General features: G+C 59.1%; 3 protein-coding genes across 9 annotated transcripts in view; 2 read left to right on the forward strand and 1 right to left on the reverse strand.

Moving 5' to 3' along the window:
- Positions 1–16550, forward strand: part of ZNF385C (zinc finger protein 385C) — a 75815-nt gene extending 59265 nt beyond the window's left edge. For 5 of the 6 annotated variants that reach the window (XM_035347586.1, XM_035347587.1, XM_035347588.1 and 2 more), the window contains 7 exons: positions 1277–1419; positions 6210–6320; positions 9272–9431; positions 10460–10789; positions 12235–12422; positions 12946–13059; positions 13536–16550. In XM_035347586.1, the coding sequence (XP_035203477.1) occupies positions 1277–1419; positions 6210–6320; positions 9272–9431; positions 10460–10789; positions 12235–12422; positions 12946–13059; positions 13536–13757 (1268 nt within the window). In that variant the 3' untranslated portion in view covers positions 13758–16550. The remainder of the gene's footprint in view (positions 1–1276; positions 1420–6209; positions 6321–9271; positions 9432–10459; positions 10790–12234; positions 12423–12945; positions 13060–13535) is intronic. The other variant, XM_035347585.1, reaches the window with a different exon arrangement.
- NKIRAS2 (NFKB inhibitor interacting Ras like 2) lies at positions 16493–19110 on the reverse strand. 2 transcript variants are annotated; one of them, XM_035347632.1, is made up of 4 exons: positions 19054–19110; positions 18697–18817; positions 18231–18472; positions 16494–17706 (listed from the first exon to the last, which is right to left on the reverse strand). In XM_035347632.1, the coding sequence occupies exons 2-4, from the start codon at positions 18788–18790 to the stop codon at positions 17467–17469; spliced, it is 576 nt and encodes a 191-aa protein (XP_035203523.1). In that variant the 5' UTR covers positions 18791–18817; positions 19054–19110; the 3' UTR covers positions 16494–17466. The 2 variants fall into 2 exon arrangements, with proteins under 2 accessions (XP_035203524.1, XP_035203523.1); XM_035347633.1 differs by lacking the exon at positions 19054–19110 and having other exon boundaries at positions 16493–17706; positions 18701–18812.
- A 276-nt stretch (positions 19111–19386) lies between these two features.
- Positions 19387–20123, forward strand: part of DNAJC7 (DnaJ heat shock protein family (Hsp40) member C7) — a 24396-nt gene continuing 23659 nt past the window's right edge. The window contains exon 1 of the mRNA XM_035347595.1: positions 19387–19506. Within this exon, the coding sequence (XP_035203486.1) occupies positions 19427–19506 (80 nt within the window). The 5' untranslated portion in view covers positions 19387–19426. The remainder of the gene's footprint in view (positions 19507–20123) is intronic.

The raw sequence follows: 20123 nt of genomic DNA on the forward strand, positions 1-20123 counted from the left end.
TGGGGGGATTTGGGGGTTTTGGAGGTTTTGGGGGGGCTTGTGGGCTCCTTTCCCCTGCTGCTTCTGTGTTTTTTTTTTTCCTCTGATGGGTTTTCTGCTTTTCCTAATGCTGTAAAGGGGGAGGGTGGGCTGAGGGCAGCGCTGTGACCCCAAGCATCTTCCAGCAGAGCAAAGCCTTAAAAACAAGGTGGAAAAGGACCAATATATTATTATTATTATTATTAATAATAATAATAATTGCCTTGTCCATGGTCCAGGCTGCTGAAAGGGGCTGAAGGAGGAGGGATGGAGTCGCGTGAGATGCGAATGGGATTTTTTGGCTCACAGCACATTGAAACTTTTATTCTTTTATTTTCTTCATTTGTTGGCTTATTAACTCTTCCCCACTCCGTGATCCCAGGGCGCAGGCTCCCAGCCTGGCCCGTGCAGGATGGAGGGAGGTGTCTGGGGGGCCATGGATCAGGCCGCATGGAAAACCGCTGCCTTTGCACTAATGCCTGGGTTCCAGATCCTTTCTGTTTGCCGTTCCCTCGTCCCTACGGGTGTTTTCTTTTTAAAGAGAAAATTATTAATAACCGCAGGCTATTTTTACACCGCGCGCTGGAGCTCACAATTGGTTTGCGGGGGAAGATGCAAGGCAGCCAGCAGAGCCTGGATGGGGAGTGGGCGGCTCTGTTGCCGGAGCGGCGGTTGGGGATTGCGGGTGGTTTCCACCCAAAATAGCAGCTGGAGGGGGGGGGGAGGGGGAGGGGGGCAGAGCTGGGGTGCCTGCGAGGCTTGGAGAGGCCCAAATTTCAACATCTGTGCGAAGCTGGGGCCGTGGCGTGCTGGGGGCTGCTCAGGTCTCTGCCCCCTGCCCTCAGTTCAGCGTTTTGCTCCGGGGGGGCGGCTGTGGCTGGGATGCTCCCCGTGCCTCTACGTCGGCTGCTTTGGAGCCCCCCCCCCGTGGGAGATCCCGCAGGAGAGTGGTGCTGTTATTTTGGGGAGAAGGGGGGGTCTGGGATCTTTACTGCTCTTCAAATGGTTCAAACTCCATCACGTGCAATGCTCCGATGTGGAATCGCAGAATCCCAGCATGGAAATGGCTGCGTCGGGCCTCGTGTGGGGGTGCTGGGGCTGAACCCAAAAACCAGAGGGATGCCCCGAGCCCCCCCCCCCCATCTAGGACATGTCACCAAAGGGTCGTAGCAGCACCAGACCGTCCCGGTGGCCTTGTCCCCGTGCGTGGCTGGGATCCACCCGTGCTAACGCTGCTCTCTCCCCTCTGCCCGCCCAGGTCCCTCCGGACACAGCAGTCCCCTCCTAGCGTCGCTGCCTATTCCCGGCCGGCCCCTTCACCCCCCGTTGGACATCAAGCACTTCCTGACCTTCAGGCTCAACGGGACGTCCCCGCTCAACCTCTTCCCCAACTTCAACACGGTGAGTCCCTGTGGACGGGTGGGCTGCGGCCGCCGGACCCCTTCCTCCCTCCGTCCCCCAGAAAACAAAACAAAACAAAAAAATCCCTTCTCCATTCTTCTGCTCCTTGAACCCAGCCAGATAAGTCCTGGCTTAATTCTGAGGCTCTTCTTCACCCCCACATGGTGCCAGCGTAGGGCGAGGGAGCAGAGGGAAGGAACCCTCGAAGGCTGCTTCTTGCCCCATTCGTCGCCCTCAGAAAGCAAAATTAAAAAGGTGGTTTGTTGAAACCAAGATCAATGGGGTTTTGCTCCTGGGATCAATAGCGGTGAAGTCGCTCTGGAGAGTTCATTAGTTTTAAAATAAATAAAGAGGAAAAATAAAAGGAGGAGAGAGGAGGTATAGAGAGGTAGGCGCGGGGTGAGCCTGGTCTCCGCAGGACATCTCCTACCAGTGGGGGCTTCAAGGTAGGGCAGAAGTGGGACCAAACACTGGGGTTAGGAGGTTGAACATCGCTTTGTAGAGCTCCTCCACCACACATCGCAGCACGAGGCCGTGTTCTGGCGGCTAGCAGGATGCCCAAGGCAGGGGTATCCATCCTGCCCAGGGCTGAGCGGGGGATGCTGCCCGCATCTGGGTCCCTGCGTCTGGGACAGGAGGTCTGGTTGCTCCTGCCTTTGGTAAATGTCAGGTTGTTTTTTTTTTTTGTTTGTTTGTTTTTTACTCGTGAGCCTAAAAATGGGACTTTCCTGAACTCCCTCCCCACCTGCTGAAACAGGGACCTGATCCTCGCCAGCCTTTTGTAAGTGGCTTTGAGATTAAACGTGCACCGAAGGTGCAAATTATCACTGAGATCTTCAAAGTCGGCCACAGAAATTAAGTACCGGATTCCTGTTGCTGTTGAATGGGATTCAGACATCTAACTCCTTTAAGCTCTTTTGAAATCCCAGCTTTAGCCTGTCTCTCCCCTGTGCTAACAAGCAGGAACACAGGAGAGGAGGATTTTTTTGGATGCCATTAACATTGCTGCTCTTTGTCTGTGCTCCTTTTTTTAGTCTCTGGAGTCAGTAGCTAACTCGAACCAGACACTGTTGTTTGTTCTGCTTGGCTCTCGCTTGCCCCCGCCTTGGCACGTGCTTTCTAGAGCTTAAAAAAAAATAAATAAATAAATTGGAAAATGACTCCTGCACTCAGGGGAGCTGCCCGGCTGTGTAAGGACAGGCTCGGCCGCTGCCCAGCCAGGCTCTGTGCCCTGTGATCCCTGCCAGCACCCTGCATCCCCAGCTGGTTGCACGCGGCTCAACCTCAGTCCCGCGTTTTCAGTCCTGCAGGGATGCTCTCGTGCTGGAGAGGTGACGGGGGCAAGGTGGGAGAGGGGGCAGGAGCGAGGGGGTCATGGTGTTGTGCTCCCCGAGTGAGCTGCCGTAAATGAATTGTTGTAAGAAAGAAGCAGAGGTTTGGCCTTTGCTTGCTGGTGGTGCTGGGCAGGGTCTGGTGTGGTTTTGCTGCCGGGTAATGCTCGCCCCTTGCAGCAGCGCAGAGCACGAGCTGTTTGCAACTGCGCAGCTGAACGCTTTGCACTTCGAGCAGGTCACAAGGCTCTCATGAACCCAGCAGATGTTTTACTCTGGAGCGAGCAAAACCTTTCCAAACTCAGCTCTCACTTAAAGCAACAACAGCAGGGAAAAAAAAAAAAAAAAAAAAGAATCCTACCAACACAGAAGGCGCGATACGTGCTCAAAGGGCACTTTCTAGCTCTTGCGATGCTGCAGATCCCCAGGACCCAGCAGCACCTCCCCAAACCACGCCAGAAGATGCAATGTGAACTGATGCTCCGTCCCGGTGCTGACCTCGGCGCCTGGCAGGAAGTTCGGCTCCGAGATCTCTATTTATATCGGTAGGAACATCCAGGGATAAATAAAGTAACGTGAGTCAATAAGAATTGGCGATGAAGCCGGGATCTTTATGCTCCAAGCGTGCCGTGCCCGAAAACCCACCTCTGCTTTCGGATGAGCTGCCCCCACGGCGCTGGCAGCAGCTGGGTCCTGGGGTTCTTGGTTACAGGTGCTGGAGACCAGGGGGAAAAGCCACGTCCGTGGGAGATGGTACGTAAAGCTGCAGCACCAGGGTCCCCAGGGAGAGCTTTTTCCTATTGGAGATAGCAGACGGTAGAGAGAAGTTGATGGCGTGCTTGTATTTTCATTTGATGAGAAGAACGGGGGCTCTCGGGGGGCATTCGAGTGTCAGCCCCGTTCAGCACCGTGCAAAAAAGCTCCAGTGCCCGCATCATGCTGCTCACACGGGTGGCAAGGTGCTGGCGTGCGCCCAGGCTGCCCCAGTGGGACTTTACCCCACTTTTTGTTGTGATGGCTTTTGGATTGCAGGGATGGCCGGAGAGCTGTGAAAGCAGCTGAAGTGGTTGTGGCTGGGTGGCGTGGAGCTGCCGGGACCATCCGGGGCATGGAGCTGGGTTTTGGGGTCACAGGGAGCTTGCTCAGCCCAGGGCAGCATGCACAGCAAAGTGGTCAGTGGGGAGGAATTGCACCCAGGTAACGGCCAGCGTTGAGATGTCTGCCACAGAAATGGAGGTCGCCAACATCACCCTGCTCCCAAAGCCACCTGGGGCACGGTGGCTGTGCCCACCCATCCCTCCCTGCCACAGAGGGGACACAGAAGGGTGCCCAGCGGCCCCTTGTGCCACCCAGCAGACGTGAAGCTGGGTGGGCTCCGTGGGCCAGGCTCCGTTACAGCAAACGTGAACTGAACAAAACTTGTTTGGAGAGAGAAAACGTCCTCCAGTATTGATGCTAATGGGGTTCCCTTATCCTAAGCATCCAAAATGGAAAGTGAAGTTTCCCGAGAGGCTGCAATTTACTGCTAATTAATAGACACGTAAATGGCTAGCAAGTAGCATCAAGGACCCTTCGCTGTCAGACACTGAGTTCTCCATCGAGCTCATCCCTGCGCCGTGGAGCTCTGCCTGTGCATCCTCGTGCCTGCTCTTCCCTTCCCTCCGCATCTTCCCCCTGCCACGGGGGCGGTGGATGGAGCAGGAGGGCTGCTGGGCTGCTCCATCGCAGGCTCTGGCCATTTCAACGAGCTCCTGGTCCCAGCCGAGAAGCAGCGGTGGAGGCTGCTGCAGAGATGAGAGCCGTTTTTCTCGCCTTTCCCTGGAAAAGGTGGGTGGTGCTCTTCCACGCGAGTGCCAGCCCCGCTCCTGGCGCTGGCAGCACGGGGACTGCACGCTGCGACGGTTGCTGTCGGGGTGGAGCGGCGCCTTCACCATCTGTAGGTTCCTCCGGTTCTCCGCCGAACCCCAACCTCCTTCATTTACATTCCACAAGTGAGCAAAATTTCATAGCAAGCAGGCACTTCATTAATCACCCGCCTTTACCATTCCGCTCACTCCCGGAATGGAATCTGGGGTCTTGATAATGGCTCTGTTGTCCAGGCATGTGCCTTGAAGACTGATGCACCTGTCTCAGCAACTAAATAGCTTTGTGGAGAAATACGATCGCCTAAAAACCCAAGGCTCTACTGACAGCAGGACTCAGATAAGATAATCTTCCTATGCCACAGGGTAGGGGAACAATACTTGCATTATAGATTATGGCCACGCTCAAACAAAGAGCTGATTCTTATTCCCCCCCCCTCTTTAATAAATGCATTTTGTTTAAAACAATTATGGCTTTTCCAACAAGTTTGCAGCCTCGGCGGAGGAATGACGCTGAGCATCGGGGAGGGACAGAAGAGCCAGGGGCTGTCATCAGCCTGCATGCTCCTGCCTCGCCGGCAGCCCCCCGCGCGCTGCCCCTGATGAATAGTCTCGTGGAAAGACACAGCTCGTTGCAGATAATTGTGCTCCCTCTGTGCACATGCCCTGTGAAATACCAGGGGCTGCGCAGGCAGCCGAGACGTGATGCGAAGTCGTCAGCCTTGGAATTCGATTACAGCAGGCGAAATGTGCGCCTTGGGGTGCTCGGGGTGCTGGGGGAGCCCGGGGTGGCTTTGCATGGGCACGGTGCCCTGTGGTGTGCCTGGGGCTGCAGGCACCCCCGTCCCCCCTGTCCTGGATGCCTGCGGGGGGCCGTGCCGTGTCCCACCACCCCAGCGAGCCCAGGTGAAACTGGCTGCGGGGCAGGAACCGGGTGAAGTGGGACCCCCGTCCCCTTGTCCCCTGCGTTGGCACCGTGGGAGCTCTGTGCCGTGGGGTCCCCGGGCACTGCTCGCACCTTTGGCTTGGCACAGGATCATTTCAGCTCCCTGGGAAAAAAGCACGTGGAGGATTTGGGGCTGTTGCTCGTTTTGCCCTCTTTTACGGTGGTTTGTGCTCCTGCTAAGTCACTCGGAAACCTCCCAGGTCATTGGGATATGGAGGAGAAAAGCTAGGAGCTCAAGCAGAAGCTGATAATTTGCCATCCACGACACTGGGGGCTGCTGTGGAGCAGGAGGGGAAGAGGGAGGGGGACACTGCGAGAGCAGGGCTCAGGCTGGTGCCATTCCCCCTCCACGTCCCCATCACTGCCCAGAGGAGAGAGACGGTGGGGACGGGGCCGTTCCCCTCTGCCAGACCACAGCAGGAATTCGGTGGTTTTCGAAAGATGATTGAAAAAAATAAAAAGGAATTGAAGGAGAGCACCCCACGGAGAGGTTTTATATAAAGTAATACACATAAGGAGAGGTCACGGGGGGAGTCTATGAGACCCCAGCCTTGTTCCTGGGGTTGTTCCTCAGCAAACCCTGAGCACCACGGGACGCATGCTGCGGGTCCCGGTGCCACCCAGCCACCCTGTGCCTTCCTCCCCTTCCAGATGGACCCCGTGCAGAAGGCGGTGATCAGCCACACCTTCGGCGTGCCCGCCCCGCTCAAGAAGAAGCAGTTCATCTCCTGCAACATCTGCCACCTGCGGTTCAACTCGGCGGTAAGCCGGCATGGGGCTGGCCCCGAGCCTGGGGCTGGGTGGGCGAGTGGGTGCCAGCACCCTGCAACGCACCCTGGGGCCGAGCAGGAGCGAGGTGCACCCCACGGAGGCGCCGCTCGCATCCTCCTCCCTCGCCTGCAGCCTCCCCGTCGGTGCTTGCCTGGAGAGCTCTGGATGCCTCGGCAGGGACAGCCCTGCCCCAGCTCGCTGCTCTGCAGCCCCACCGCTTCCCCTGGCTTGGGGCAGCAAGGGCAAAACTGCCTTCGTCCTCATCCCACAGCCCCAGTGGGATGCAGAGAAGGCTGCCGGAGGCGTCCCTTGCCCACGCATCCCCAGACAAGGGCACCACACGGCGCAGCTCCTCGCTGCTCCTCTCCCTTGCTCTCCTCTCGCCCTGGCTGATGCTTCCACTGGCAGGGTGCTGGAAGATGCTTCCTCCTTGCTCGTGGGCCCGAACGCTCCCAGGGCTGCTGTGCCCTCTATTCACCATGCTGGCTCTTTTGTCTTTCCCCTCATCATTTTGTTCAGGTCTGTTCCCTGCTGCCTCAGCCTTGCTGGTTGTGCTTAAGCTGCTTTATCAGCCCGTGCCGTTCATATCTGCTCCTTGGGAACTGAATATAATCTTCCCTGCGTTGGCTTCCCAGAGCTCTGATGTGGCAGGTGGTGGGTTTTTTTTTGTTTGTTTCTTTTTCCCCCCAGCCTTTTATTCTAAGTACATCAACCACCTTGAAGAAGGGAGGAAGGAAACGTTCATTGATCCCTGCAGTAATGAATTGCACACAGCTGATCTTTACCGGGGAAAACTGATTAAACACTTGGAAAGGGAATTCTCATTCAAATGCAACCCGGCAGGAGAGGTTTGCAGGCAGCTGGGCTGGGAGTGCAGCATGGGGGGGGGAGCCTTCCCCACACCCCCAGCAGCTCAGAGCCCCTTGCTGGGCTGCCCCCCTAACCCCACGGGGCTGCGGTGGTCGCCCTGGCCAAGGGAGCACTTTCCTGCTGGAATGACAGCTTAACCACCTGCAGCTGTGTTCCCCCTTCCTGGGGATGGTGGGAGGGGAAATCACAATAAAACCCCAAGATGGGGGGGGGGCTTCCTTCCAGCCTTTTTTTTTCCTCTCGCTCTAGCTCTGATGAAGGAGCCTTGTCCTGTGTTAAGAGAGGGTTTTGGACACGGAGGTTCTGTGTTGTCAGGGCTGAGCCTGGACTTGCAGAGCTGGGGGTGGCACCAGGCTCTGCTCTGTCCCCCCCTGTCTTGGAAGGGACCCCAGGGGGCTTCCCCGTGAGCTGGGGGGGCGTTTTGCATGGCTGTGCAGCACGCAGCAGGGAGCCGCTTCTGGAAGGTCGCTGTCGGTGAGCTGATGCGCTCCTCCGCGCCGTGGCGTGCAGGGCAGAGGGGGAGGCAGCAGCACGGGGTTATTTATAGAGCTGCCAGCCCGGGAGCATCACCCTGTGCTTGGCTGTGCCTTCCCGGAGCAGTGACATGGTGCTGAGTCCCCCCCCCCTTGCTCATCTGCTTGAGTACCAAGGCTCCCGGGGCTGCTCTTGCTGCACCCCCTGGGGAGCACCGGGCAGGCTCCGCAGCGCTGCCGTGCCCGGAGAGATGCGGTCCCAGCCTGGCCGTGCTGTATCAGCAGGGCCCTGCTGGAGATCCGGCTCTTCCAGCCAAAGTCAGCTTTTCCAGGCTTCATCATTTTGCTCAGCAACCGAGCAGCGCTGGGAAAGGCAGCGAAAGGGAAAAGCGGCGCTTTCCAAGCCGTACCCTGGCTGGAAGCGTGGCACGGGGAGGGTTGGTGCTCCTGGGGCCCCCCGTCCCTCCTCCCTTCCAACCCAGCCTTGTGGCTGCATCCAGGTCTCAGCCTTTGACCCCTGAGCCTCGGCTGCTTTGCTCTTTCCCACCACGTGCTGCCGCTGCCCCCGTCCCTGCCCGTGTGTCCCCCCCCCCGAGGTCACGTCTGCAGGAGGCCCCCATATGGGTGCAAATCATCGCACGCCGCTGCTGTGCACGGCGATGCTCCGTGACCTACTTAGGCTGACGCTCGGGCCCCGTCCAAGCCCCGTTATCTGATGGGAGTTGATTGTGTTTGTTAATGAGGCTCTGCTCAGCCGCGTGCGCTCCGATGGGCCTTTTTCTTTCCCACGTACCCGGCCGGCGCTGCGCTGTTCCCAGCCCTTAGGAAGCGATGTTGCTTCTTCCCCAGCACTGGGAGCCTCAACTGGCCCCCTGAAAATGCCGTGCAAATTAATCCGTGCCGCTCAGCAATACAGTGTCTTAATTCATATTGGATTTAGCCTCCATAAATTGCTAAACTGGGGTTGTTTTTGGTGACAATGCTGCATTGTCCCCGACTGCTAAGTACACAAATGTTCGGGTTATTTTCTTTTGTGGATGTTTTTATCAGTTCCGTGCAGGCATGAACCCATCAATGTGCACTTCATTATTCGACGCTCTCTGGGAGAAAGGAGCCTGTGAATGTAAATTGCATGTTAGACACCCATTAGGTTACAATGGGAGACGTGTCCTCCCCACCGATGTATTCTTTAATTTTATTTTTCCAGCCAGCGATTCATTGTATGTTTCTGAAGCCGTGATTTTTTCCCTTCCTGAAGGCTCCTTTCAGAAGTGCCTTGACGCATTTAATCAGAGCAGGGTCCTTATCTCAGCCTCGCAATGCTGCGATGCCTTAGCAAAGCGATACCTCGGCCTGAATGTATTTGCGTGCGAGGCGATCAGGTGAGAGGAGAAAAGCGGCTTTGTGCTGCTCCCAGCCAAAAATATCACCTCCAAGGCTGCCCCGATCCCAGGGGATGGATGTCACCAGGGTAGATGGCCGCACAGCTCAGCGGGGTCCTGGAAAGCTGTCCGAGCAGCCCGGGGCTGACCCCATTAACCCATCCGTCTGTCTGTCCATCCTCAGCATCAACATTGTCCCTTTTTCTCCTCCCTGCAGAACCAGGCAGAAGCCCACTACAAAGGCCACAAGCACGCCCGGAGGCTGAAAGCCATCGAGGCCATGAAGAGCAAGCAGAAGGCAACGGGGGCCGGCAGCCGGGACAGCGCGGCTGACTTTGTCCCCAGCCTGGAGGGCTCTGGGGACCCCGGCAGCGCAGGTACGGGGTGGGGGCTCCGGGGGGGACCCCTGGGGCTGCTGCCATCCTCTGGCTGGTTTTTGGTGGTGTGGCAGGGTTTGGGTGAACCGTGCTGGTGTGGCCGCAGCACGGTGAGGATCCTGGTTAAAGCCCAAACCAGTGCCACTTGTGCCCGAGCATCGCTCGTGGCTTTTTGCATTAAAGAGGTGGAAATCCAGCCCAGAAGGCCGAGTCCCATTTTGTGAGTATTTGAGCCTCTTTGGTGGCCCAGCTGTAGCGGTGAGGCGTGGAAGGAGGGATGAGGATGTGTGGGTCTGCTTCGACTCTGCTTCAGCCTTGGGATCACATCCTGGCCGTGGAGAGGGGATGGGGACAACGCTGCCGTGTCCGAGCCCTGCTCAGAGATGTGCAGCTGAAGCACGGGGCTGGGAATTCCTTGAGGTTTTCCGTGCTTAAGTACGGCTTGGTCCTGGGTGTTGGGATGGGGGCAATCGAAGCAGGGGCTGCTCCCAGTGTGTGCCTGCAGCCTCTGGCGTGGTGGGGAATACCCCAAAATGCCCCCTTGGAAGTACCCAAAAGACCATGGGCAAGAGCAGGTTTGAGGTGTCCGTACAGCACCCGGCCCTGGGTTGTAGTGCCCCACCCTGTGGCTGCTCAGGGGGGAAGGAGCAATGATTTTTTTTTCCCTGAGATTTGGTGATTCTGGGCAATGTTTAGAAATAGAGATAATGGCCGTAGGAAACGAGCTTTCCCTGCCCTTGCTGGAGCGTGGTGTCTGACGTGGGCCCACACATCCCTGGGGGGAATGAGCAGTCTCTGGAGACTCCTTGGGGCTTCTGTTCTGAGCACGCCACAATAGGTTGTGGATAAAAGCTGTAGTGGGAGAGAGCCCTGGGTTAGAGCCACCCACAGCAGGAATAAAGAGAGCAGGCAGCGCCTGAGATGGCCTTGATCATCGCGGTTGCTCTCTGAAATCCAGAAGACCCATTCAAGAAAAGAGAACTTCCCCCTCCTGACCTTCTTTTTTCCCCCCTTTTCCCTCCCACCAGCCCAAAGCAACGGCCTGAAGGAGCTGGACGGCGACTGCAGCAGCCTGGCGCTGCCGCCCAGCTCGGAGGAGGCTCCGGCGGAGCTGTCGGGCAGCGCCGCGCCGCTGGGCTCCCCGCCGGCCTCCGAGCTGTCTGAGGGCACCTCGGATGCCACCAGCGTCACCTCCCCGGCCACGCAGGCGGCCGAGGTGCAGGCGGCTGAGTCGGGTGGCAGCATCGGCTCGGCCCCTGAGAATGAGAAGGAGGGGAAGAAGAGCAAGCAGCACCTGTACTGCCCCACCTGCAAGGTGACCGTCAACTCCCTGTCCCAGCTGGAGGCTCACAACACCGGTAAGGGCATCGCCCGCGCTGGGGACGGGCTCTGAGCGTTTCCCTCCGTGTTCCTGCCGTGAAACGGAGCCACCCGGGCTTGCAGGGAACCGGTGTGAGTTAATGAACGGTGCTTTAATTAAAAAAGGGTTCATTAAGGTGGCTCGCGAAGATATAAGTGGTCATGTTTTACTTACGCTGTGGCTCATGGAGTGAATTCTAGCAAGGTCAAATGCTCTCGTATTGTTTGTGTCTCTAATTAAGGGATGTTTTCAGATGTATTTAACCAAGTGATTGGAGGCTGCTTTGTATTCCGCTCGGGGCTCTCAGCTGATACCAACCTGGAGCTGCCTTTGGCAGGCCCAGGAAAATCCCCCCACCCTCAAAGAAGCTGGGGCTCCTGCTCCTTTTGAGAAGCACCTGGGGGAATTGTGTGAGCTCCATGGGCCGGAGCCCCGCAGCGATGGCTCACCCCAGTTTCCTCCCCCTGGTGCTCCCCACCTGGCTGGGGGGGGGGTCTGGAGGGAGGGTCTGGAGCCGGGGTGGCAGCAGTGGGCTGGGTGGCTCCCGGTGGTGCCCCTGGTCTCAGCGGTGCCAGCTTCCATCTGGCTGCCCCCTGTACATGATGCTAAAATCAACCAGCCCACAACCCTGTTTTTTTTAAAGAAAGCCGCCACCACGGCACAGGGGGAGCTGGAAACCAGCACCCCCAGCCCCAAGGGGGTGGGCTCGGGACACGGCTTAGCTGTAGTCATGTCCTTTTGGTTCTGCTGGCTCTGGTTACAGGCACAGGAGCTGATTTGGGGGAAAAAGAACACACAAACAAACAGCGTGTTCACAGGCTGGCGCTCCTCTGCGGCTGTCGCACAGGCGCTAAGTGCAGGCTCCTTGCTTAACGCCTTAAAAAATAGAATGAATTAGCAGGGGCTTATATTACTTGCCCACCCTCGTCCTCCCCAGCCCCTTGCCGGCAAGGGGCAGGACAGAGCACCCTGTTCCCAGGTGTGTGGGATTTGGGGTTCCTCCTTCCCTGCCTCTTTTAACCCCGCCGAGCTATTCCTGGCTCGGCAGCCGGCTCCGCTCTGACCTTGGGCATAGCTCAGATGCTGCGGCACGGAGGGCGACGCGTGCCCGGCTCTGCAGACTGTGCTAATGCCCAGGACAGGGCGACGAGCTCCAGATCACGCTTAAAATAGCAATTTCTCCGAAGGTCTGACACATGGAAGGAAGGGGGGGGAGGTTGTCTCTGGGAAAGCGGAGCGTTTCTGGTCTGCCTGCGAAGCGCAGCTGGCCGCGAGGGCTTGGAAGGGTTTGGGAATGGGCTGCTGCATCCCTACGGGAGCCCGGGCTCCTGGGGCAGAGCCAGGACTGGGGTCCTGCGGGAGCTGCCGGGTGCTGCTGGGGGTGATTTGGGTTGATTTGTAAAGGTGACGCTTGCTGAGTGTCCCCGTCCCTCTGCCTCCCAGGCGCCAAGCACAAGTCGATGCTGGAAGGGCACAGCACCCAGATGCGGCGAGGCCGAGGCAAGCTCCTGTCCCGGGCAGGGCACAAATCCAAGAGGATCGGCAACAAGGGCAGCATCAACATCCAGAACAAGGCGTTTCACTGCCAAGTGTGTGAGATCTACGTGAACTCAGAGACCCAGCTCAAACAGGTGAGAACGCCAAGCCTCACGCGTGTCTTTCCTCTGGGAGATGCAGGGGTCCAGGGTATGGGCAAACACCCCTGCAAAAGCACCTGGGACTTGGGCGTGCATCCCCTCTCAACACCCAACACCCTTGGGAGAGGAGGCTCTCGGGAGGTCTGGATTTATAGGATGCATCCCATTTAAATCCTTCCCCTGCCTTAAGCCAAGGGGGATCTGCGTGTGTTTGTCCCGGCCACGTTGATTTTCCCAGCTGTGCGGAGAAACCAGAATTTGGGTTTTGGGAGGAGAGAGGAAGGAGACCTGATCCCAGCTCTGAGAGCGGAGAGGGTCCCTCTGGAGCAGCTGGTGCCTCCCTGTCCAAAAGCTGTGGGATAAATGGGCAGATAAATGGAGGTGGCACCTTCCTGCAGGGCACCTGGGGTGGGCAGGCTCTCGTGCAGCTCCTTGTCCCCATCCGCAGCAAGACTGCGGCTTCCCAGCCATGATCCCCAGCTCAGTGCCCATCACTCGGGCTCTTTTCCTCTTCCAGCACATGAGCAGCCGGAGGCACAAAGACAGGCTGGCCGGGAAGCCGCCCAAGCCCAAGTACAGCCCCTATAACAAGCTGCAGAAGAACGCTGCCCTCGCAGTGAGTATTCTCAAGGTACCTGTCTCCCAGCAAATTACCCATCCAGTTACCGGGAACATCCTTTGCTGTGGTAGCCATCTCTTGCAATAAGATGCATCTTATTTTTTTTTAAAGCTTCTTTTCCTTGAATCCCTTCAGGGAGGGAGAGGGGTAGAGGTGAGAGGAGTTCCTCAACTTCACGGGGAGAACTTGTCGGCTCCCTGGCAAAGGCATTCGAAACTGCTGCAGCATTTGGGATTCTTCTGCCTGTTTCACAGTTTCGGGGGGGGGGGGCACAGTTGTGGGGTTTGGATGCTTGGGGTTGGCAGGGGTGGCGTGGTTCAGCTAAACAGAGCTCAGAAGTTTTGTTTGCAGAGACGTGAGCCTCCCGGTCTAGCTCGGTGGGGAGTTGGCAGCCCAAAAACCAGGGGGCTGGGGGCTGCGTTTACTGCAGGGGCTGCTTGTCCGATCCAGCACGCGGCCTCACGCTCTCTCCTTCTCCCTCCCCGCAGTCCAAGCTGGCTTTGCAGAAGCATCTCACCAAAACGCTGGCGACCCGCTTCCTCCCCAGCCCGCTCACCACGGCCGTGTGCGCCATGCCCGGCCCCCTCGCCTTGAGACCAGCCGCTGCCACCACCCTCTTCCAAGCCCCGCTCCTCGGACCAGCCCTTTTCCGAACGCCGCCGGCCCACGTCCGCACCACGCCGGGCCCCATCGTCTTCGCGCCCTACTAGAGCCCCTCGCCCGCCGAGGGTCCGTCGGCTGCGCCACGGGGGCTGCGCTGGGGGGGGGGGCAGCGTGCCCGGACAGGCTGCTCTTCTTCTGGCTGATGGGAAACCGTAGTAGTAGACGTCGACCCAGGCTTCTCCTCCTTTGCTTCAAGTTGGCTCCTGTTGGAGCGAGATGCCCCGGCAGAGTCCGGCCAGCCCCCAGTCCCTGCTGCTCCCCCTGCCCACGCCAGCCCCGCGCTCAGCAGGGTCCCCGTCCCCCCCCTCCCCCCCAAGGGCTGGGTGATGCAGGTGAAAGGACGGTGCCAGAGCCACCAGGACCCTGCTGTTTTTCTTGTTTACCTCCCAGTTACCAGGCTGGGAGGAGAGGAGCTGGCTGGTCCGGGGGGGACGGAGCACCCCCTCTGTCCTGCCAGTCCCCGCCAGCCCCGTCCTTCCCACACCAAAGAGCCCCCACCGTGGTGGGCGCCGGCCACAGCGATCGCATCCTCACTCAGAGAGCAATAGGCGAAGCCCAGGGCTTGCTCCCCCTTCCTCTAAAAGCACATCGCCTTTCGCCCAGGCAACCCAAGAAGCACAGAATTTGGGCACACAGTCGGACACAGGCTCCGCTCCAGCCCTGCAAGGAGCAGAGAGCTGGGCCAGCCGGTTTGCGCTCCCCGAGGTGGGAAGGAGGTGACCCTGAGCTTGGAGAGCGGCCCTGAGCCCCATCCAGCCTGCTCAGCACCAGCTGTTTGCCTCCGTCTCACCCCCAGGGGGGACAACCCTGCCCCTACCTCAGGGGAGATGCCGTGAGGCTGCGTGAATGTCCCCAAAGCACTTTTGGTTCTCCGGTGAAAGGTAACGTCGTCGTTCGCCGTCCAGCCCCGTCCCCATTAGGAGCTTCCAAGGAGTTTCTGATGACTCCGCAAAACGAAGGCGTCCCCGGCAGCCCAGACAATCAGGGATGAAGGAGCAGGCACCGCCAGCTTACGCGTGGGGCTCTCCCTCGGATGCTCTCTTTTCACTGTGCTCAGAAGGCCCAGCGAGGACCTGGTCTGCAAACTGTACCCACAGCGCTCCGGGTTCCCAGCGCGCTGCTGTAAATAGAAAACTTGCAGGAAAAGTTGCAACCCAAATGAACCTTACGCTGGAGTGACAACCTACCCCGATCTATGCAATCCCGTGGGAGCAGCTCGCTCGTTGTGTTTTTGCTGTCTGCGTTTTACTTTGGTGCTCACGCTGTCTGTACAGCCGGGAGTGTTGTTTGGAGCAGAAAGAAAACAAAGCAACACTTAGCTCTGTGCAGATGGGTCCTCCGGCATCTCTTCCCGTCCCCTAGCCCGGGTGCTGGTTCAAAGACCTCTGCTGCGTCCCAGGACGAGGCCCATGTTCTCACCCAGCCTTTGGGAAGAGGCTGGTGGTTTGCACACCTGGGAATCCACACGCACAAGCACACGCATCTGACATCTTGGCCATAAGCAACGTGGATTTCAGGAGGATTTTTGCCCAGTGCGCTCCACCAAGGCTCAGGACGAGGTCTTGGACGAGGTTAAACAGGAACCTGCTGCCACGAAACTCACGGGGCTGAAACACTTCTGCTTCCACAGACAGGAGCCTTGGGAAACAGCAGGAACCACTGCACGGAGGGAGCAGCCGCCGGGTCCCGGTGGCACAGAGCCATGCTCCTGCAGCTGGAGGACACGTCTGCTCACACCACAGGCAGCGCTGACCCGCAGCGCCACTGCTGTGCTCCTGCCACAGAAGTCAGGAGTGCAAAGGAGCCTCTGGGTATGGATTTATCTGCTCAGGGCATCTCCTTCCACCCCAGGGAAAAGAGGGCCCCCGGAGAGGGGAAGAGAGATTGTATATGGGAAGGTGGGGACAGAGACAAGGTCTTGAGGGGGTGGTGGGGGACGTGGCTGGGAGAGAAGCTGGGGACAGAAAGCTCCCAGCAGTGGCTTTGACAGGGACAGGGAGCTCGTCCCCCCAGCCCACGTGTGTCCTGGACCAATAGATGACCCCACGTCCCCCAGCACAGGAGCCTGCAGGGCAGGAGGGACGCGGCTCCAACAGCATCTCGGTGCCACGCAGCCTGTGGCCACCCCAGCTCCGGCCCTCACCCTGCCCATCTCACTGTGCTCTCCTCCAGGCCTCCTCTCAGCCCTGGCTGCAGAAAAGGGCAGCGCCTCCCCTCCTGCACGCACACCAGCCTCGGGAGCACGAGGAGCAGACAGCCGCGGCCACCATGCTCCAGCCCGCAGGAACCTCTGGGCACCGGTGGGTTGTTCCCCTGTGTTTTGTTCTAAAAAGCCTGTGCTGGAGCCAGCAGTGGCTGCTCCTGTCACCCCCCTCCACGAGTGGAGTCCTGATACACTCCTACACTTGGCACTTTAACCCTTGAAAGCCATTCCTTCTAATAACAATAATACTGCAACAAGCTGCATAAGAACAGGCTCCCTCTGTCGCATCCCCTCCGCCTCCAGAGACCCCCTCCCTGCTCCTGTGCTATCCAAAGCATTTACTGCCTTTGACTTAGCATATGCTGTACTAGGTAGTAGGGCGTAGTCCATAGCGCTCAATAACGCGTGCCCCTCTGTAAATAACCTTGGAGTGATGTGAACAGTTTGATTCAAAAAAAATAAGTACTGAATAAACAGACTCTAGGGACTTGGCCAGTACCCCTCCTGTAATGTTCATTGTATATTTTTTTGATGTACTATAACTGTTGGGGAAAAAAAAAAAAAGGAAATATTTTGATAATTGAATCTCATTGCTTTATTGTGTTACTCAGTAAATAAAAGGAACAAGTATAAACAAGCCAGGGCTTTCTCGTCATTATTTTTTAACTCTAAATCCAGATTAGCCAAAGGGAACGTTGCTGGGCAGGACTGGGCCACCTTCCCTTTGTCTTGTGGCGGTTCTGAGAGGAGAGGCAGCACCGTGACTGATGGGCAGTGAGAGCTGCCACAGCCCTAAAGCACCTGTGTGTGCAGGTTAAGCACGGATCCAGCACCTCCCAGGTCAGGACGGAGTCTGTGCTCAGGAAGAGGGCTGCAATTTTAATATGTGGGCACTAAAAGACACAGGGCTGAGGCCTGACCCTGCCTCACGAACAGCATCCTGCTCTGCCCTGTGCATTCGCTGGGACAGGAGGCTCCTCTCGATCGAGGACTGACCATAGCACACATCGAGGAGCAGAGGGCAGGGCCAGGCAAGGGGTGATCTGATGAGTCAAAGCTGTAGCACCACAAAGCTAGCTGGGAGAGGACAAGGGAGAAGACAAAGGGGCTCTTCTTATATAGTATCAATAAATAAGACAGAGCTGCTCTTGAAAGGGGGAATCATTTCCTCTGCCCTGCCTGCACTCAGGTGCGGAGCTGATCTCAGCCTGCTGGCCAGCCTTGTGGGCATCTTCCCTCAGGCCACACACAGCCCACAGGTGCCAGCCTGCGCCCTGAGAGCAGAGGAGTGTCACTTGGTGAATCTTGGCATAGCACCTCAAACACCGGCAGGGCCTAGGCAGTGAAAAGAGCACTTGTCTCAGTGCAGGGAGATGGGTCACCTCTCTCCTCCTCAAAGACTATCATCCCCGGCCCTGGGATGCCCGTTCCTCGTGCAACGAGGCTTTCTGCAGGCTCCACAACACCACACAGGTTCAGCAGGAGGTACGTGCAAGGGAAGGAGAGGGGTGAGGGAGAGGAAGTGGTGACAGAAGGGAAGGGAAAGACGAGTCTCAGCCATCCACAGACCCGCTGCCCTTGTTCTTGCGACTCAGGGGAAAAGCAGACTTGCTCTGTGGCTGTGTCATCTTACTGGCCAGGTAGATGAACGGCTCGATCAATGTACGCCGGTCAGCCACAGACACCTCCCACAGCTTCACCTTCTCACCCTTGGCCCAGTGTTGGGCTGCGTCATGGTCTACCCGGCGCTGCTCCTGCAGGTCACACTTATTGCCCAAAACCACGATGGTGACCTAGTCAAAAAAAAAAAAAAAGGCGAGAAGAATCCCTGCAGGTAACATGCAGAGTTGAATAGCGCTGCCTGGCTCTGCTTGGCAACAGCCTTAGTGCCAGGCCATGTCCTTCAGCTAATTCCCCTTCTGTTTAGGTCTATGTCTCAAACCAGCCCCACTGAGCGATCGTATGCGTAGCACTGCAGCGGCTAGCAGAAGTGCCCAGTCTAGAAGGCCAAGAGAGATCTCTGTAAACGCCCTTGAGACAAATGAAAAAGCAGCCGACCCCTGTCCCCAGCCATCAGCGAGAGATACACAAACCTGCTTCTGCACAGAGCCCTTCTACCCGTTGGCTGCGGAACAGTCACAGTGACAGAGCAAATGCTTTCCTCTGAAAGCATCCCAGCACAGTAGCCAGTTACAACTGAGGGTCTTACAGAACAGGACTCCCTGTCACCACCTTGTGACAAGCCAGAGGACTCTCAGGGAAAGAACCACTGAACAAGGGAACAGACCTTTCCCCTGGGTAAATCACAGGTGCTCACCTCCTTCTTGTCTTTGGACTTGTCAATTTCCTTCTTGAGGAGTTCCACGCGCTTGAAGGACTCCTTGCTGTCGGTGCTATAGACCAGCACGTAGCCGTCTGTGCAGGAGAAGCAATGCTTGGGAAGCTCCAGGCTGTCCCGCAGGCCCCGGGTGTCGTAGAAGCGCACCTGCTCACGCACCCCGCGGTCCGTCTCGATGGAGCCCACGTAAATGTCCTCCTGGGTCTCGATCATCTCAGAGCCTGCCAAGAGGTGGGCAGGGTGACGTGGGGACCCCGGACACGGCACTGGCTGTGACACAGCCTGAAGAATTGTCCTGATGGGTGGTCTGGGGGTGGGACGCTGCTCCTTTCCTCTGCCCCAGCGCTGTGTATCTGGGGGTCCTGGGGCCCAGCAGCACCGGGCTGCCTCACACCCCACATCCCCGCGGTCCCCACGTCCCTCTCAGCCCCCCCGTGACACTCACCCACCACATGGTTCCCGTACAGCAGCTGCTCCAGGATGGCCGTTTTCCCCACGGAGGCCTGGCCGCACACCACCACCTTGCAGCTCTTCCCCATGCCGCCTCAGCGCCGCTCCCGAGCCGCGGACGAAGCGATCCGCCTGCAAAACAGCCGCCGGCGACGCCTGAGGGGGGCTCACCCCGGCCAGGCAGCGCCGAGAACCGGCGACGACGCTGCAGCACGACCCCTCCTCAGCCCCGAGGGTGGCAGCCCCGGGTTGTGGAGGGCGGGGGGGGGGGGGGAGCAAAGCCGGGGCCGTGCCAGCCCCGGGGTGGGGGGGACCCTGCAAGCCCGGAGCTGGGGAACCGGCAGGGCCTCACCTGCTCGGCGGGCAGCGGCGGAAGAGGCGCGGCCAGGCCAGGCCAAACCCGGCTCGGCTCGGCCCACAGCGCCCTCCACGGGCAGCCCGGGCCCTGCGAAGCCCCGCAGCGGGCTGACGGCGGCCGGGGGAGGGGGGACGGGCCGGGACGGGCCGGACCCGAGCTCTCCCATGACTGCCAGACCCTCGGGACCCCGGGTTCCATCCCTCCCCCAGGTTCCCTCCCTCCTCCAAGCTCGGTTCTCTCCCGGCCCTCGTTGGGCTCCGGGCGGCCTCGCGGCGCCGCCGTTGCCGCCGGCAGCTCCGCCCGTTCCGGCTCGGCGCCCGCCCCCAGCCCCGCCGCCCGTTCCCCCCCAGCCCGGCCCGGCGGTAAGATGGCGGCGGCGGAGTGCGATGTGATCATGGCGGCGCCCGAGGGAGCCGGCGAGCCCGAGAGCGAGGAGGAGGCGCGGAGGTACGGCCGCTGCTCCCCCCCACCCCCCCCAACCACTCCCGTTCCCCGGGATGGCGAGCAAGGCCGCGGGGCTTCCCCCGAGAAGCGCGGGGGGGAGCCCGGCTGCGGGGCTCCGCGGGTTGGGGGCAGCCGGTGTGGGGCGGGAGGAAGAGGAGGAGGAGGAAGGTGGGGAGCGGGGTCCCTCTGGGTGTGTGCGTGGGGGGGGGTGCGGGCTCCATGCTGGGCTTTTCCACGCGGGTCCTGCCTGGGCTGGGCCCCGCTGGTCTCCTGCACCGGGTCGGTGCGGGCAGAGGGCCCCGGGCTGGTGCTGAGCTGGGTGCTCGGGGGCAGCCCGGGTGCTGAGCAGGGCCATGTGCCCCTCCGGAGGGCTGTGCCGCAGGGTGCTGCCTTCACCCGCGCCTTTCTCCTCGGTCCCGTGGAGAAGAGCTGGCTGCTGAGAGCCGGGGCTCTGCAGTGGTGGCCCGCAAGCCCAGAGCTGTGCCACCTTCGGCGAGGGGCTGTGCTCGCTGCTAGGTGCTGGTTTATTTCGGGAGCTCTTGGCCGCACGTCCCGTGCGAGTTCCTAGGGCCTCCATCCCTACCAGGATTCCCATCCCTACCAGGATTCCCATCCCTACC

The sequence above is a fragment of the Oxyura jamaicensis genome, chromosome 27, assembly GCF_011077185.1.
Source record: "Oxyura jamaicensis isolate SHBP4307 breed ruddy duck chromosome 27, BPBGC_Ojam_1.0, whole genome shotgun sequence".
Lineage (NCBI taxonomy): Eukaryota > Metazoa > Chordata > Aves > Anseriformes > Anatidae > Oxyura > Oxyura jamaicensis.

Coding starts and splice junctions, on each gene's coding strand:
- NKIRAS2 (XM_035347632.1), bottom strand. CDS start 18,790: ATGGGGAAGAGCTGCAAGGTGGTGGTGTGCGGCCAGGCCTCCGTGGGG. Junction 18,473..18,696: donor GTACGGGAACCATGTGGTGG/GTGAGTGTCACG, acceptor ACCTCTTGGCAG/GCTCTGAGATGATCGAGACC. Junction 17,707..18,230: donor AGTCCAAAGACAAGAAGGAG/GTGAGCACCTGT, acceptor TTTTTTGACTAG/GTCACCATCGTGGTTTTGGG.